At 43.5% G+C, this 17,710-nt stretch overlaps 1 protein-coding gene across 1 annotated transcript in view; it reads right to left on the reverse strand.

Annotated features, from left to right (window-relative positions):
• SPEG (striated muscle enriched protein kinase) overlaps positions 1–17,710 on the reverse strand; it is a 495,656-nt gene that overhangs the window by 176,121 nt on the left and 301,825 nt on the right. Inside the window, exons 11-13 of the mRNA XM_030208751.1 lie at positions 15,976–16,134; positions 4,765–4,954; positions 3,189–3,418 (exon numbers count right to left, since the gene is read on the reverse strand). Coding sequence (XP_030064611.1) covers positions 3,189–3,418; positions 4,765–4,954; positions 15,976–16,134 — 579 coding nt within the window. The remainder of the gene's footprint in view (positions 1–3,188; positions 3,419–4,764; positions 4,955–15,975; positions 16,135–17,710) is intronic.

Genomic DNA, 17,710 nt, shown 5'->3' on the forward strand with positions numbered 1-17,710 from the left:
ACTATGTAAGCCACTTTGATTCTAAATGCAAAGACAATATATCAACTCCTATCCCCTTTATTTCCCAATTCAGAGAGCAGCAGATGGGGAATAGGTATTCCTTTGGTAAAAGAGCAGGGGAATGGCATACATTCAGTCAGGACAACAAGGCAATAGGTGTTTGTAAAGACTGGAAGAACAGACGTATGTCCAGGCAGGACAGGTGGATTCCCAGTCAGGAGAACAGGAGGAAAAGTGTACTTCCTGTCAGGAGAGCAGTGGGATAAGCCTCTTTCCCAGTCAGGGGAGCTGGAAGGCATTTTGGTTGCATATAAAGCTTTTTCTTGTAGTATCTTTAGAGCTCATTTAAAATTCTCAGAGGTGCTTAATCTCAGACCAAGATATGAACAGTATATTCCAAAGTGTGTTCTACTTCTTGTTCATTTATGAAGAATTTGAAATTGTGTTGAAGGTTTTTCTGGAATATCATACATTTGTATGTTCCAGATTTACTTGTGAGGTACAGGGTTTGCAGTAGGTTTAGATTCTTCTGAGGTAGGGGATAGAACGACCAGATTATCTGCATATAGCAAGCATTTGATTTCTGAGTCCGTTTTAGTGATGAGGATCTCTCTAGTACTGTGAGAAGATCATTGATGTACATATTGGTTTTGAACCTCAGGATTATAAACGATAAGAAGAACTTGTGACTACAGGGTGGAACTTTTTTTGATTCTAAGCTGATGCTGCTGTTGATGGATTAAAATGTTGAAGAACTGTTGAAAATGGCAGGTTGTTCATAAGTGACAATAGGTAGATCAGGATTGGTTGTATTAGTTAGTGAGTTAATGTACATGTGGATGTGTGAGTATGGCTGGTTGATCTGAGGTGAACACAAGATTGTTAATATATTAGATATATCATAAAATAAAGGATAATATTTACTATTTACTATAACTGCCCCTACCTAACTGATTAGGAGATGACATGTTAGAGATGATATTCAAAGGCACTAAACAGTTAAGTGCCACTGAACATTGTGTGCCAGGTCACTCAGCAGGGTTTAATTGGAGAGGAGCCTCTCCTGCCCAGTTAAACCCTTTTGAATATCGGGCAGTATGTTTTCAGTCAATGCTCAGCTAATTTGTGGAATACAGTGAAGATTGGTAGTTTAACTGTACGCACAAAGGTTGGACAAGTTGCGTAAGGACGGGTCTGCTAACAATTATTATCCAGATAAATGTGGGGATCACCACCTCTTCATCTTATGTCTGAAACTGAAAAACAGAGAATAGATCTTCCCATTTGCATCTTCCAGATACTTCCAAGTGACCCCAGCTGGCCACTGTTGGAGGCTCAATGTACCATTGGTTTGATCTAGTCTGCCATTTTCTGACATTGTAGTTTTTCTTCTCTAATCAGGAGTTTTAATATTTTGGGGCTGCAGACCAGTTAATTTTTGGCTGACAATTTGGATTCTTTATGATTATCCCCCAAACCTAAGTAACCTTCAAGAACTGCCTCTATTCCTTCCGACAACTACTCTGTCTCTCTCTATACATCGAGAAGGCAAGTCACGATAAAATCAAGGTTGGATTACTGTAATGCACTCTACATTGGTCTAAGTACAAAGGGTTTTCACTAACTCCAATTAATACAGAATGCTGCAGCACAATTGCTAGAGGATTGTAAGTGATCACATACCACCATTTTTGCAAAGATTTCACTGGCTACCAGTACAATACAGGACTAAATTTAAAACAGTTTCTGATTTTCAAGGCACTCAAAGGAAATGGGTCAGAGTACTTGAAGAACAAGCTCTCCCTCCATGCACATCCAAGCAGGGGCATAGCCAAACACCCAATTTTAAGTGGGCCTGAGCCCAAAGTATGTGGGCATGACAACCCTCTCCCCCCCGCCCAAAATCTCTTCCCTTCTCCCTCCAGGGGATCATATATCTCTTAAGTCCACTCCCCCAACCCCCCCCCCCCCAGTACCTTTTAAAGCCCGCAGTTCTTTGCCAGCAGCGAGCCTTCCTTCTCACTTTGTTCCACCTATGCAGAAACAGGGAGTTGCATCAGAGGGAAGGTTCAGGCCCGGCTCCAGCTGAGGGATAAGTTGCTGCTCGCTGCTGGCAGAGAAATGAAGACTTTAAAAGGTACTGGGGGCTTGGGGGGGGGGGGGTGGAATTAAGAGATGACCAATTGCCTGGGGGGGGGGGGGGAGAGATGTCACAAGTCTTCATCTGGCAGGGCTTAAGGATCCCTGCCAGCCACATCACAGCTGTGCTACTGCCCACCCAGGCCCACCTGTGGCTACACCACTGCATCCAAGGTCTCTAAGGTCCTCCCCAAGGATCATCCATACTCATACCCTCCCGAAAGGAAATAACGCAATGTGGCACCAGCCTGCAAGCCTTCTCAGGAGTACATCCCATACTCTGAAATGCATTTCCAGCAAGGCTTCACCTAACGCAAGACTAACTTGAAAGCCTCTATTGGAAGATGCAGCTAACTAGTTAGTCACATGCACAAAGAGTAATATCATTTGCAGACACTGCAGCAGGATTTGCTTACCAGATGTAGTCTAGCTGATATAGTTGTGGTCACCTTTTCTGACTACACATGTAAGCTTTCCTTGTTAGTCAACCTTATCATCTATCTAAGTTCCTGTTACTCTGTCTTATCTGTCTACATATTCCACCTCCCTTTGCCCCTTTGCTGTCTATTAAGATGTTTAATGTGTATTGTGTGGAAATTCTAAGTAGGATTGCTATTATTTGAACTGTCATTTGAATATTTTACTGTACATTGCCTGGGGTGAATTTCTTCAAAATTATAACAATCAAATAAATATATAAATATGTTGTCTAGGCAAAAGTTAACTATTTAAAAGGAGGTGAAGCATGAAATGCGCCAAGGTTGCAGTAAATTCTAACTGGATATTCAGCACTATCCAGTTAAATTTAACCAGTTAAGTAGCACTGCACAAAGAGCAGGTCTTAAGTTAACTGGACAACTTATCCAAGTATATTGAGCAGTGCTGACTTAATAGGTTATCAGGATAAGCCACTGCTGACTATCGGCCTCTTAGTACCAGTGGAACTCCAGAGTGACATCCAGTATTCTGCTTTCATTCACAACATGTGGCATGAGATCCAGCAGGCAAAAGCCATCTGTAAAATGGTCAAATATTCTGCAGATACTGACACTGTGTCATTTTGCGATCCTCTGTGCTCTCTATCTTCTGCCCATTGTGGAACCAGGTGATAGTGGGGTACGGCAGACCTGTGACCTGGCATTCCAAAACCACCTCCTTGAACTCCACCACATCAAGATCATGTAACGGCTTCAGGAAGTCAGGCATCGTAAAACGTTCCACCTCATTCTCTGGGCTCTCGGGCTCCTCTGGGATAGATGGCATCTTTTCTAGCTTACCACTGAAATGTAAGAACAATTTCTTTTTAAATCCATTCACTTTCTGTTTCCGTATCCAACCACTTTAATTCCCTTGGAACTATGTACATTTATTTTGTCAGTTAGGAGACTCCAAGGTCATCTAGTGTGAGCTGTACCGCATGCAAATGCCAGGACCACGACACCACTAGGTAACCATCAGGAAATACATCTTAAACAGAATTTAGCAACAAGATTACTAGAATACTTGGAGCAATTCTATAAAGGGGAACTTAGGTTTTGATGCCTCAGTGCAGCACCTATTCTCTAATGGCATTCGGACATCCAGATTGGATCATAGTAACATAGTAGATGATGGCAGAAAAAGATCTGCACGGTCCATCTAGTCTGCCCAACAAGATAAACTCATATGTGCTACTTCTTGTGTATACCTTACCTTGATTTGTATCTGCCATTTTCAGGACACAGACCGTAGAAGTCTTGCCTAGCACTAGCCCCACCATCCAAACACAGAGTTCTAGTGTAAAGCCATATCAGTGTCTCTAAATGTAGGTGCTCCCACTTATGCCAGGTCGATGGAATGCAGCACATACATCTTACAGTACTCTCTAAGTTATGTGCGTAAGTGGGAGACATGTCTACATCCACCCATGCTCCAATCCATGTATACGCCCCCTAACAGTTATCTACTATGCAAGCACACACCCTTATAGAATAGCATTAGGCCACTTGAGCATGTAAGTGTTGCTTTTTGCTGCATTTATGGGTGCAAGTTATAGAATTGCTCTGGCTGTGTGGAGATCTCTACCATGTCTCTACCTGCATAGTGCAAATGAAAATATCTATACAGTACATATGACCAGACACCACCAGTAAAACAAAACTGTGTGACACACCTCACTCCCAATAGAAAATGTTTTGAAAATACATTGTAAACTTTCTCTTCCTAGACCTCTTCTCCCTCCTCCCCCCCCCCCCCCCCCAAAAGACTGGGGAATCACAAAGTAGATTAACTCTGTCCCGTATGCCCTGGGGCCCAGGAATGCGGAAGCGTCTCAAAGACTTCTCCCCTTTCTCCCTCCCCCTCAAAGCTAAACAGGTTAGGGGAAATCCTTGGGTTACATTTTTTTCATCCCTTTCCCCCAAGTGATATGGGATTGTGGGCACATTTTTCCTCACCCCCCTCTTTGACACGGGATAAGGGAACTACTCTTCATTAACACATGATGAAGGAGATGTCCGGATATCCTCTTTCCCCATCCACAATGCCAAGGCTTGTCACCACACACAAGATTGAATAAAGCACTTGACCACTCTTGTTAGTGATCAGCATCCAGCTAACCAACATTTCCCATGAGTTCTTTCTTACATATGGGAGGCAGTCATTGGGCGGGGCTCCTCCACGTAGAGCTCTGCAGAGCATTCAGCCTCGCCATGTTCATTCTTGGCAAAGATGGTATACTGCCCTTCATTCTCACTTCCAACATGTGTGATGACCAGTGAGTGATGACCTTTCTCCTTCATAATGCGCACAGTCTCACTCTCCTCTACAATCTTGCCTACAGGACAAGAAACAGCAGCATGAAAGAAAATAATGTTACAACAAAATAAAAGAAAAGCAAAAATTAGTCATCCGAAAAAGAGTTGTAAACCAACTTGAGCTAAAATTGGAAAGGTGGCCTAGAAATACACATATAATATTATTATTATTATTATGGTTTCACAAAGCCTGCCAGGGCCTCTTGGCTGGGTTTGGCACTCTAAATATTGAGTTCTTCCCATGAACCTAGGATATTCAAAGGCATTGAAGCAGGATGTAGGCTGTTCCAAAGAGCACAGTATTCAGTACATGTAGTTAATAATAAGAACTAATCAATGATATTGCAAAGGTGGAAAGGAAAGGTGAGGTGACGATAACTGGGTGACTAATCTACTGGATAAACATATACATAAGTATTGCCATGCTGGGACAAATCGAAGGTCCATCACTGTTTCCAACAGTGGCCAATTCAGGTTACAAGTACCTGGTAAGATCCCAAAACAGTACAATACATTTTATCCTGCTTATCCTAGATACAAGCAGTGGATTTTCCCCAAGTCCATCTTAATCATGGCTTATGGATTTTTCTTTTAAGGAAGATATCCAAACCTTTTTTAACCCTCACTAAACTAACTGCTTTTACCACATTCTCTGGCAATGAATTCCAGAGTTTAATTACACTTTAAGTGAAGAAATATTTTCTCCAATTCATTTTAAATTTACTACTTTGTAGCTTCATTGAATTCCCCCTGGAAAGAGTAAACGAGCGATTCACATCTACCCATTCCACTCCACTCATTACTTTATAGACTTCTATCATATCTCCCCTCAGTCATCTTTTCTCCAAGCTAAAGAGCCCTAGCCGCTTCAGCCTTTCCTCATAGGGAAGTCGTCCCATCCCTTTTATCATTTTCATCGTCCTTCTGTATACCTTTTCTGATTCCACTATATCTTTTTTGAGATGTGTTGACCAGAACTGCATACAATACTTGAGGTGTGGTTGCACCATGGAGCTATACAAAAGCATTATAATGTCCTAATTTTTGTTTTTCATTCCTTTCCTAATAATTCCTAACATTTGCTTTCTTAGCCGCAGCAGCACACTGAGCAGAAGGTTTCAATGTATCATCAACGATGAAACTTAGATCCCTTTCCTGGTCATTGACTCCTAATGTGGAACCTTGCATCACATAACAATACTTCGGGTTCCTCTTTCCCACACGTATCACTTTGCACTTGCTCACATTTAACATCATCTGCCATTTGGATGCCCAGTCTCCCAGTCTCATAAGGTCTTCTTGTAATTTTTCACAATCCTCTTGTGATTTAACACCTTTGTATAGCTTTGTGTCATCAGCAAATTTAATTACCTCACTAGTTACTCCCATCTGCAAATCTGGAAAGAAGTAGGAAGATACTGGATGCCTTATAATGGTCTTTGCTTAGACAAATGGTGATGGAACTCACCAAAGGAGGGTCAATGCAGGATTTAGTACTTACAAATGAAGAAAGTGTGTCTAATGTCCAGGTAGGCGCCCACTTGAGTGGCAGTGATCACTACACATTGTGGTTTCATATAAAAACTAAGGTGGAATCTAGAGACACCAAATTCAAAGTTCTAGTTTTCAAAGATGTTGATTCTGGTAAAATGGGGATGTACCTGAAAGAGGAGCTGGCAGGGTAGGAAGAAATAAGGGAAGTGGGAAAACAATGGGATAAATTGAAAGGGGATATGAAAAGTGAAACGTATCTTTGTGTAAGAAAAGGAAAAGGAAACCGATGTGGTTCACCAGTAAAGTAACATAAAGATCAATGCAAAAAAGGTAGTGTTCAGAAAATAATGAAGATCACAAAAGAAGGAACACAAACAAAAATAACGCATAAAGCTGAAAGAGCTCAAGAAAGAAATCAGCATGGCAAAAGCACAGACAGAAGTAAAAATGGCTAAAGATATAAAGAGAAGTAACAAGACATTTTTCAGGTATATTGGAGAAAGGAGGAAGTCTAGACAGAGATACTCAAAGGTGCTGATGACCAATGTGTGAAAGTGATGAGGAAAAAGAGGAAATACTCAAGAAATGCTTCTGTTATGTGTTTATAAAACAAAAACCTGGAAAAGGTTCATAGATGGTTGCCAAAGCTACATACGATGACGGTATATATACCACACTGTTCACGGAAGGTAGTATTTATAAACAGCTTGCAAAACTGAAAGTAGACAAAGCCATGGGACCTGATAAGATACATCCCAGGATAATGATGGAGCTGAGAGAGGTTATTAGTAAGTCCTCTAAAAGGATGCATTTAATGGAAATGGCTTATGTGGTCCCTGTTTATAAAAATGGGAACAGAGAACATAAGAATAGTCACACTGGGGCAGACCAAGAGCCATTTTCCCCAGTATCCTGCTTCCAGTAGTGGCCAATCCAGGTCACAAGTACCTGACAGAATCCCAAAGAACAGCAAGATTAAGAAGTGGGAAACTACATGCCAGCAAGTCTAATCTTGATAATGGAGATGCTGCTTAAGGAAAGGTTAGGGAACTATCTCCAGTCTAATGGAATGCAAAATCTGAGGCAACATCAATAAGTCATGCCAAACAAATCCTATTGATTTATTTGAGGGACAAAAGAACTGGATTGAGGACATGTGCTGGTCTATATGGATTTCGGCAAAGATGTTGAATCATTCCTCATAAATAAATTGAGCAGCTTTTAGGATAGAATCCAAAGTTATCCTTACCACCCAAAATAAGAAATATACTAGATTCCGCAAAATCCTCAAATTGTTCCTATTCAAACAAACCCTCACAAAGAACAACCATATCTCAAACAACTAATTATTACCTGAAATGGTTATTACTCTATTTACTATTAACTTTCTCTTTACTTCATGTACAATTTCTCATTCATAATAGATTTTCTAAATGTTAAACTTCTATAGTTATCCCATTACGTTTATGACACTGTATTGTAAAATTAGATTCTTACAACAAATTACTTTCTTATGCATTATTCTTTGTTATGTACCTTATACGTTTATTGTAAACCACATTGAACTCAAACTTGTTTGGGATAATGTGGAATATAAACGTCACAAATAAATAAACTAGATCTGAAACTGGTTGACTGATAGGTTGCAGAGGGTGACTGCAAATGGAATTTGCCAAGAAGAAAGAGATATGTCCTGGATCTGATTCTTTTCAATATTGTTGTGAGCGGTATTGCCAAAGGGTTATAAAAAAGTATGCCTTTTTATGGACAGCACAAAGATTAACAATAGCATGATCACCTCAGAGGGAACGGAAAGCATGAAAAAAGAATTTCAAAAATGAGAAGCATAAGTGTTGGCAGTTAGGCTTTAATGTGAAGTGATATCGAATGCTGCACTTGGGGTGCAGAAATTCAAAGGAGCTCTATGCAATAGGAGGTGAGAGGCTAAAGTACATAGAGAAGAAAGGGACTCAGAGTGATAGAGGATCTCAAGGTGGTAAAACAATGTGATAAGGTGGTGGCTGTTTAGAGAGGGGAAGAACCAGCTGAAAGAAGGAGGTGCTAATGCTGCTGTACAAGTCATTAGTGAGACTTCACTTGGAGTACTGTGTTGAATTTTGGAGAAATTGCTAAGATCAATAATTTGCTTGAAGTGTGGACATTATTTTAAAAGACCACCTTGGAAATCATGATAAAATATATTCACTGAATGAATTCTGTGTGAAACAAGTCACCACTGAGGTTCGTAGTGTATAATTATACTACAGCAAGAGGCCCTTACATGTGTTATCCCCACTGGAAGCAAAATTTGAGACTGATAAATTGATTCACTGGAGGGATTAAGGCATATAACCCCCCTTACTCCCCCAGTGGTCACTGACCCCTCTCTTAGCCCCCTAAGATGTGACAGTGACATACCAGGCTCTATCAGGGGCGTAGCTAGATGAGGCCACAGGGGCATGGGCCCCCACAGATTTAGCCATGGCCCCCCTATTTTAACCCCCCCCCCCCCGCCACTATCGACCCCCCATCCCGCTGCCGCCAACCCTCCCCCACCACCGCCGTCAGGTACCTTTGCTGGCGGGGGTCCCCAACCCCCGCCAGCTGAAGTCCTCTTCAGCACCGGTCTTATCTTGATTCTGCATTGCTTATCTTGATTCTGTTTCTGTGGGTCTTTTCTTGACTCCTGAAGTCCGCATGTAGGAACGTGCAGGACATCAGGACTCACAGAAACAGATTCCAGATCAGCAAACGTGCCAGAGTAGACCGGCGCTGAAGAGGACTTCAGCTGGCGAGGGTTGGGGACCCCCACCAGCAAAGGTACCTGGTGGTGGCGTGGGAGGGTTGGCAGCAGCGGGAGGGGGTCAAAAGTGGCAGGGGGGTCGGCAGCGCTAGGGGAGCTAAAATGTGGCCCCTCACCTCGGGCTATGGACCCCCTCCCGCCCCTGGGCTCTATAACAGGTTCAGATATGATGGCCATTCCTATTAGAGCAGTAAGCAGGTCCCAGGAGTAGCCTAGTGGTCAGTGCAGTGGATTGTAGAGGAGACCAGGCCCATATCCCACTCTAACTGGTCCACTTGTGGAGGAATGTGTGAGCCCTCCAAAATACACTAAATACCTACTGTACCTTAATATAGATGACACCTGCAGGCATAAGAGCTATTGTAGTGGTGTACAGTAGGTTTTTCTGAGTTTTGGATGGGTTCACCATACAATAGAAAGGGGCAACGGTGAGATGTGTACCTGGGTCCTTTTATGTGAAGTCAACTGCAGTGACCCCTAGGGTGCCCAACTGCTTTGCTGGGACGTCTGTGTGGCCAGTCTCCTAAGAATGCTGGCTCCCACACATCCCAATGACTTGTTTTACCCTTGGACATTTTTTTTTCAATAAATGGTCCTAAATGATAGCTGCACTGAGCGCAAAACATCTATCAAATGGCCATTTTCAAAAAAAACTTGGATGTTTTTCTGGTTTGAAAATGGCCATGTTCGCTACTGGATTTTGGGACATTTTTCGCAAAACATCCAAAATTGTATTTAGACATCATATTGAAAATGCCCCTCATAATCTTTGAATTAAGCCTACAAAGCAACCACACTACACTACACATATCAGATACATAAAGCATATTTCTAAAGCCTACTACTACTACTACTTATCATTTCTAAAGCGCTACTAGACGTACGCAGCGCTGTACACATGAACATGAAGAGAAAGTCCCTGCTCGACAGAGTTTACAATCTAATTAGGACAGACAAACAGGACAAACAAGAGATAAGGGAATATTAAAGTGAGGATGATAAAATAAGGGTTCTGAACAAGTGAATAAGGGTTAGGAGTTAAAAGCAGCATCAAAAAGGTGGGCTTTTAACGTAGATTTGAAGACGGCCAGAGATAGAGCTTGACGTACCGGCTCAGGAAGTCTATTCCAGGCATATGGTGCAGCAAGATAAAAGCAACGGAGTCTGGAGTTAGCAGTGGAGGAGAAGGGTGCAGATAAGAGAGATTTACCCAGTGAATGGAGTTCCCGGGGAGGAATGTAGGGAGAGATGAGAGTGGAGAGGTACTGAGGAGTTGCAGAGTGAATGCACATATAGGTCAATAAGAGGAGTTTGAACTGTATGCAGAAACGGATAGGAAGCCAGTGAAGTGACTTGAGGAGAGGGCTAATATGAGCATAACGACACTGGCGGAATATTAGTCGTGCAGCAGAATTTTGAACAGAATGAAGAGGAGAGAGATGGCTAAGTGGGAGACCTGTGAGAAGCAAGTTGCAATAGTCTAAGTGAGAGGTGATAAGAGTGTGGATGAAAGCAATAAGCTAAATCACTGTATACCCCAAAACAGGTGAGGAAGCAAATAAAACTACAAACACAGGAAATCAGAGCAGGTTCTTAGATCTCACATAAAAGTAATTACCTGCTTCTTGTAACTTACGGAACAGGTGAAGGAAAATAAATAGGGTTGGGACTTTGGTAGGTCTTTTCCTCTTTTCTATCTACAGGTACAAAAGATTCCTACAGCTGAAGTATGGCTAAGAAACATCGTGTCCCCAAAGCTGCTGCTCCCATTACAACTTCTGCCTCTGTCCAGACTGAACACTTGGTCCAAGGTGCGGGACTGATTACATGTACAAGATGTATGCACATTGAATCTCTCATGAAAGAAGTACAAGAACTAAGAGAGGAGGTGGCAAGACTAAGAAGCATCTGTGACAACCAGAAATTCATCCCAGAAATGAATTGAGGATCTCCAGCAAAGGGGAAGGAGATGTGCTAAATAGGAAAGCTGGACAAAGATCACCAGATCCTGCAAAATCAACCACACAATTCTATCTCTTGTTGAACTGAAGAACCAGTTTGCAGCCCAGGAGCTGGAGTGGCCTAGTGGTTAGGGTGGTGGACTTTGGTCCTGGGGAACTGAGTTTGATTCCCACTTCAGGCACAGGCAGCTCCTTGTGACTCTGGGCAAGTCACTTAACCCTCCATTGCCCCATGTAAGCCGCATTGAGCCTGCCATGAGTGGGAAAGCGCAGGGTACAAATGTAACAAACATAAAATAGATACTATTGGAGATTCTACATGGAATGTTGCTACTATTGGAGATTCTACATGGAATGTTGCTATTCCACTAGCAACATTCCATGTAGAAGGCTGCGCAGGCTTCTGTTTCTGTGAGTCTGACGTCCTGCACGTGGCTTCTGTTTCTGTGAGTCTGACGTCCTGCAAGTACGTGCAGGACATCAGACTCACAGAAGCAGAAGCCTGCGCGGCCACATTGGTGATCTGCAAGGGCCGACTTCTACATGGAATGTTGCTAGTGGAATAGCAACATTCCATGTAGAATCTCAAATAGTAGCAACAGTGGAGGAGTGGCCTAGTGGTTAGGGTGGTGGACTTTGGTCCTAATTAGGGTGGTGGACTTTGGTCCTGAGGAACTGAGGTACTGAGTTCGCTTCCCACTTCAGGAACTGAGTTTGATTCCCACTTCAGGCACAGGCAGCTCCTTGTGACTCTGGGCAAGTCACTTAACCCTCCATTGCCCCATGTAAGCCGCATTGAGCCTGCCATGAGTGGGAAAGCGCAGGGTACAAATGTAACAAAAATAAAATAGATACTATTGCAGATTCTACATGGAATGTTGCTACTATTGGAGATTCTACTGGAATGTTGCTACTATTGGAGATTCTACATGGAATGTTGCCACTATTGGAGATTCTACATGGAATGTTGCTATTCCACTAGCAACATTCCATGTAGAAGGCTGCGCAGGCTTCTGTTACTGTGAGTCTGACGTCCTGCACGTACGTGCACAACGTCAGACTCACAGAAGCAGAAGCCTGCGCGGCCACATTGGTGATCTGCAAGGGCCGACTTCTACATGGAATGTTGCTAGTGGAATAGCAACATTCCATGTAGAATCTCAAATAGTAGCAACAGTGGAGGAGTGGCCTAGTGGTTAGGGTGGTGGACTTTGGTCCTGATTAGGGTGGTGGACTTTGGTCCTGAGGAACTGAGGTACTGAGTTCGCTTCCCACTTCAGGAACTGAGTTTGATTCCCACTTCAGGCACAGGCAGCTCCTTGTGACTCTGGGCAAGTCACTTAACCCTCCATTGCCCCATGTAAGCCGCATTGAGCCTGCCATGAGTGGGAAAGCGCAGGGTACAAATGTAACAAAAATAAAATAGATACTATTGCAGATTCTACATGGAATGTTGCTACTATTGGAGATTCTACTGGAATGTTGCTACTATTGGAGATTCTACATGGAATGTTGCCACTATTGGAGATTCTACATGGAATGTTGCTATTCCACTAGCAACATTCCATGTAGAAGGCTGCGCAGGCTTCTGTTTCTGTGAGTCTGACGTCCTGCGCGGCCACATTGGTGATCTGCAAGGGCCAACTTCTACATGGAATGTTGCTAGTGGAATAGCAACATTCCATGTAGAAACTCAAATAGTAGCAACAGTGGAGGAGTGGCCTAGTGGTTAGGGTGGTGGACTTTGGTCCTGAGGTACTGAGTTCGCTTCCCACTTCAGGAACTGAGTTTGATTCCCACTTCAGGCACAGGCAGCTCCTTGTGACTCTGAGCAAGTCACTTAACCCTCCATTGCCCCATGTAAGCCGCATTGAGCCTGCCATGAGTGGGAAAGCGCAGGGTACAAATGTAACAAAAAAAATAGATACTATTGGAGATTCTACATGGAATGTTGCTACTATTGGAGATTCTACATGGAATGTTGCTATCCCACTAACAACATTCCATGTAGAATGATGTGCAGGACGTCAGACTCACAGAAGCAGAAGCCTGCGCGGCCACATTGGTGATCTGCAAGGGCCGACTTCTACATGGAATGTTGCTAGTGGAATAGCAACATTCCATGTAGAATCTCAAATAGTAGCAACAGTGGAGGAGTGGCCTAGTGGTTAGGGTGGTGGACTTTGGTCCTGGGGAACTGAGTTTGATTCCCACTTCAGGCACAGGCAGCTCCTTGTGACTCTGGGCAAGTCACTTAACCCTCCATTGCCCGCCGCATTGAGCCTGTCATGAGTGGGAAAGCGCAGGGTACAAATGTAACAAAAATAAAATAGATACTATTGGAGATTCTACATGGAATGTTGCTATTCCACTAGCAACATTCCATGTAGAAGGCTGCGCAGGCTTCTGTTTCTGTGAGTCTGACGTCCTGCACATATGTGCAGGACGTCAGACTCACAGAAGCAGAATCTCAAATAGTAGCAACAGTGTAGGAGTGGCCTAGTGGTTAGGGTGGTGGACTTTGGTCCTGGGGAACTGAGGAACCGAGTTCGATTCCCGCTTCAGGCACAGGCAGCTCCTTGTGACTCTGGGCAAGTCACTTAACCCTCCATTGCCCCATGTAAGCCGCATTGAGCCTGCCATGAGTGGGAAAGCGCAGGGTACAAATGTAACCAAAATAAAATAGATACTATTGGAGATTCTACATGGAATGTTGCTACTATTGAGATTCTGTTGCTACTACTGGAGATTCTACATGGAATGTTGCTACTATTGGAGATTCTACATGGAATGTTGCTACTGTTGGAGATTCTACATGGAATGTTGCTATTCCACTAGCAACATTCCATGTAGAAGGCTGCGCAGGCTTCTGTTTCTGTGAGTCTGACGTCCTGCACGTGGCTTCTGTTTCTGTGAGTCTGACGTCCTGCAAGTACGTGCAGGACATCAGACTCACAGAAGCAGAAGCCTGCGCGGCCACATTGGTGATCTGCAAGGGCCGACTTCTACATGGAATGTTGCTAGTGGAATAGCAACATTCCATGTAGAATCTCAAATAGTAGCAACAGTGGAGGAGTGGCCTAGTGGTTAGGGTGGTGGACTTTGGTCCTGATTAGGGTGGTGGACTTTGGTCCTGAGGAACTGAGGTACTGAGTTCGCTTCCCACTTCAGGAACTGAGTTTGATTCCCACTTCAGGCACAGGCAGCTCCTTGTGACTCTGAGCAAGTCACTTAACCCTCCATTGCCCCATGTAAGCCGCATTGAGCCTGCCATGAGTGGGAAAGCGCAGGGTACAAATGTAACAAAAATAAAATAGATACTATTGGAGATTCTACATGGAATGTTGCTATTCCACTAGCAACATTCCATGTAGAAGGTTGCACAGGCTTCTGTTTCTGTGAGTCTGACGTCCTGCACATACGTCAGGACGTCAGACTCGCATAAGCAGAAGCCTGCGCGGCCACATTGGTGATCTGCAAGGGACGACTTCTAGTGGAATAGCAACATTCCATGTAGAATCTCAAATAGTAGCAACAGTGGAGGAGTGGCCTAGTGGTTAGGGTGGTGGACTTTGGTCCTAAGGAACTGAGTTTGATTCCCACTTCAGGCACAGGCAGCTCCTTGTGACTCTGGGCAAGTCACTTAACCCTCCATTGCCCCATGTAAGCCGCATTGAGCCTGCCATGAGTGGGAAAGTGCGGGGTACAAATGTAAAAAAAAAAAAAAAATGAGAACAGGAGGAAGCAAAGCTCAAAAGCTGCACATCATTGACCAATAAGAAGTGAAGGGTAGTGGTGGTTGGAGATTCTCTTCTGAGGGATATAGAGGCACCCATCTACCAACCAGATATGATGTTCAGGGAGGTGTGCTGTCTGCTTGGTGCCAAGATTCAAAATGAAAGGTTGCAAGACTCATTATCCTATGATGCTCATCCATGTTGGCACAAATGATACTGTTAGGTATCCCACTGAATGTATCAAATGTGACTTCATGGCTCTGGGATAATGGATGAGGCAGATAGGTGCACAGGTGGTGTTCTCATCAATCCTTCATATTGAGGGTAAAGGCCAAATCAAGGAAGCTTGCATCCTGGAGATGAATGCATGACTGCATGGATGGTGTCAACATGCTAATTTTAAAAAAACACGGGCTTTAATAGGCAACCAATGAAATTCCATCAAAATAGGTGTATTATGATCTGACTTCTTTTGTTCCATGATCATCCTAGCTGCAGTGTTCTGTATCACCTGTAATCTAGATATTAAGGAGCCCTTTAACAGAGCGGCGATAAGCCCAATGCGGGCTTACGGCTTGCACTTCTGGGACTACCACTGGCCCAACGTGGCTGCTCACGATAGTCCCCCCCCCCAAATGCGCACCATTTCTGGGGAGTAAAAGACCCCCCCCCCAGAAATGGCTTGTGCAGCAGTAACCCGGCGGTAATCGTACATTGCCTCACACTGCCAGGTTACTGCTGGGTTAGTACGGGAGCCCTTATCGCCACCTCAATGGCAAATTCTCTTATTTCATGGCCATGTGTGCCTGGGATCTTTTTATCCACTGCGGTAAAAAGGGCCCTCACATGTGGTAAAAATGGCCCCCGCCACAAGCGCAAGGCCTTTTTTCCTGAGCTTGGTAAAAGGACCCCAAGTTAGCCAAAACGAGACAATATAAACCATGCAATAATCTAATTTCAACAAAATCACTGCTTAAAAGAGAAGAGGATTATGAGACACATCCCACAGTATGTCCAGGTCACAAAGGGGATCCTAGAATACATACCAAAGTGAATCCAGGTTACAGTAGGAGGTGGAGTGCCACTGATTTTACAGTCCAGACGAGCTGTCCGTCCTTCCATCACATCAAGGTCTTGCATTTTACGGGTAAATAAGGGCTGGACTGAAGGCCTGACAGTCAATTTACCACTACAGGTCAACTCATCTGCAACACATCAAATACATGTGACTTCTATCACTGGGTCCACTGTGGGAATTTTGAAGGGTCAGTGCTTAACTGAAAATCCATGTGTTGGTGTGTTCATGTGCATATGTTTTCGTGTTAAATAACAAAACAAAAAAAAGGAAAAAATTTTTAAAAACCCAAACCAAAGCTAAATCAACACAAAAAGGTTCGGTAAAAGCAATTTAATCGTGATAATAAACAATATACTCAAAAATAACATATAATGTAAAACAGTAGAAGGCTCATTTTTGAAAGAGAAAAACGTCCAAAAAGTGTCATAAACCACCATTTGGACATTTTTCTTCTCAAAATGCCCAAATCGGTATTTTCAAACCTATTTTGCAGACATTTACTATGCAGTTCGTCAGCAGTGCGTCCAAATCATAAGGGTGCGTGTCGGGAGACATTTCGAAGGCACGATTAGGGCGTGCCTAACACTTGGATGTTTTACAACCATAATGGAACAAAATAAAAACGTCCAGGACTAAAACCAAGACATTTTGGTCTAGACCAGTTTTCAGAACAAATAAGGCAGAAACAGGTGCCCTAAATGACCAGATGACCCCAATACCCCCCCAGTGGTCACTGACCCCCTCCCATCCCCCCAAAATGTGAATAAAAATATGACTCACCAGCCTCTTTGACAGCCTCAGATGTTAAATTCAGGTCTATTAGAGCAGCAGGCGGGTCCCTAGTGTAGTGGTCGGTGCAGTGCACTATGGCGTATGGAACTCAGGTGCCTATCTCCCTTTACCTGTCTCACTTGTGGTGGAAACTGTGAGCCCTCCAAAACTCACCAGAAACCCACTGTACCCATATATAGGTGCCCCCTTCACCCATAAGGGCTACTGTAGTGGTGTACAGTTGGGGGTAGTGGATTTTAGAGGGCTCAGCAGACAAGATGAGGGAGCAAAGGTCAGGTGTGTACCTGGGAGCATTTATTTGAGGTCCACTGCAGTGCCCCCTAGGGTGCCCCATTGCTCTCCTGAGATGTCTGGGGGACCAGTCTGCTAAAAATGCTGGCCTCTCCTACATCCCAATGGCTTGATTTTATGCGTTTTTAACTTTGCTTTTTTTTTTTTCTTTCCGAAAATGGCCTAAGATAAGTGCACAAAGCATAAAACCTTGTTCGAAATGGTATTTAAAAAAAAGATATATGTTTTTCTTTTTTTTAAAATGGGTATATTTTGTATTCAGATTTTGGACATTTAGCGCAAAACATCCAAAGTCTGACTTAGACGCATTGGGGCCCCCTAGAGGGCACTGCAGTGGACCTCAAATAAATGCTCCCAGGTACACACATTTTTCTCTTTCGAAAATGAGCCCCCTAGTTTTTCATCAGAAGCATGAAGTAGACAGTACTTATCTCTTGCTGAAACACTCAAAACAACTCCTTAGAAGGCTTTAGTTCTTCAAAACAGCACCTCCAGCACCAGATCATGCGCACCACTAAGGACTATCTAGAATTTTTCCTCCTCTTTTTGGCTGCTGTACCAGCTGCTCCATAAAGCAGTCCTTGATTTCTTCAAGGAATTTGACCTCCCTAGCATGCCCT

The sequence above is a fragment of the Microcaecilia unicolor genome, chromosome 7 (assembly GCF_901765095.1).
Source record: "Microcaecilia unicolor chromosome 7, aMicUni1.1, whole genome shotgun sequence".
Taxonomy (NCBI): Eukaryota; Metazoa; Chordata; class Amphibia; order Gymnophiona; family Siphonopidae; genus Microcaecilia; species Microcaecilia unicolor.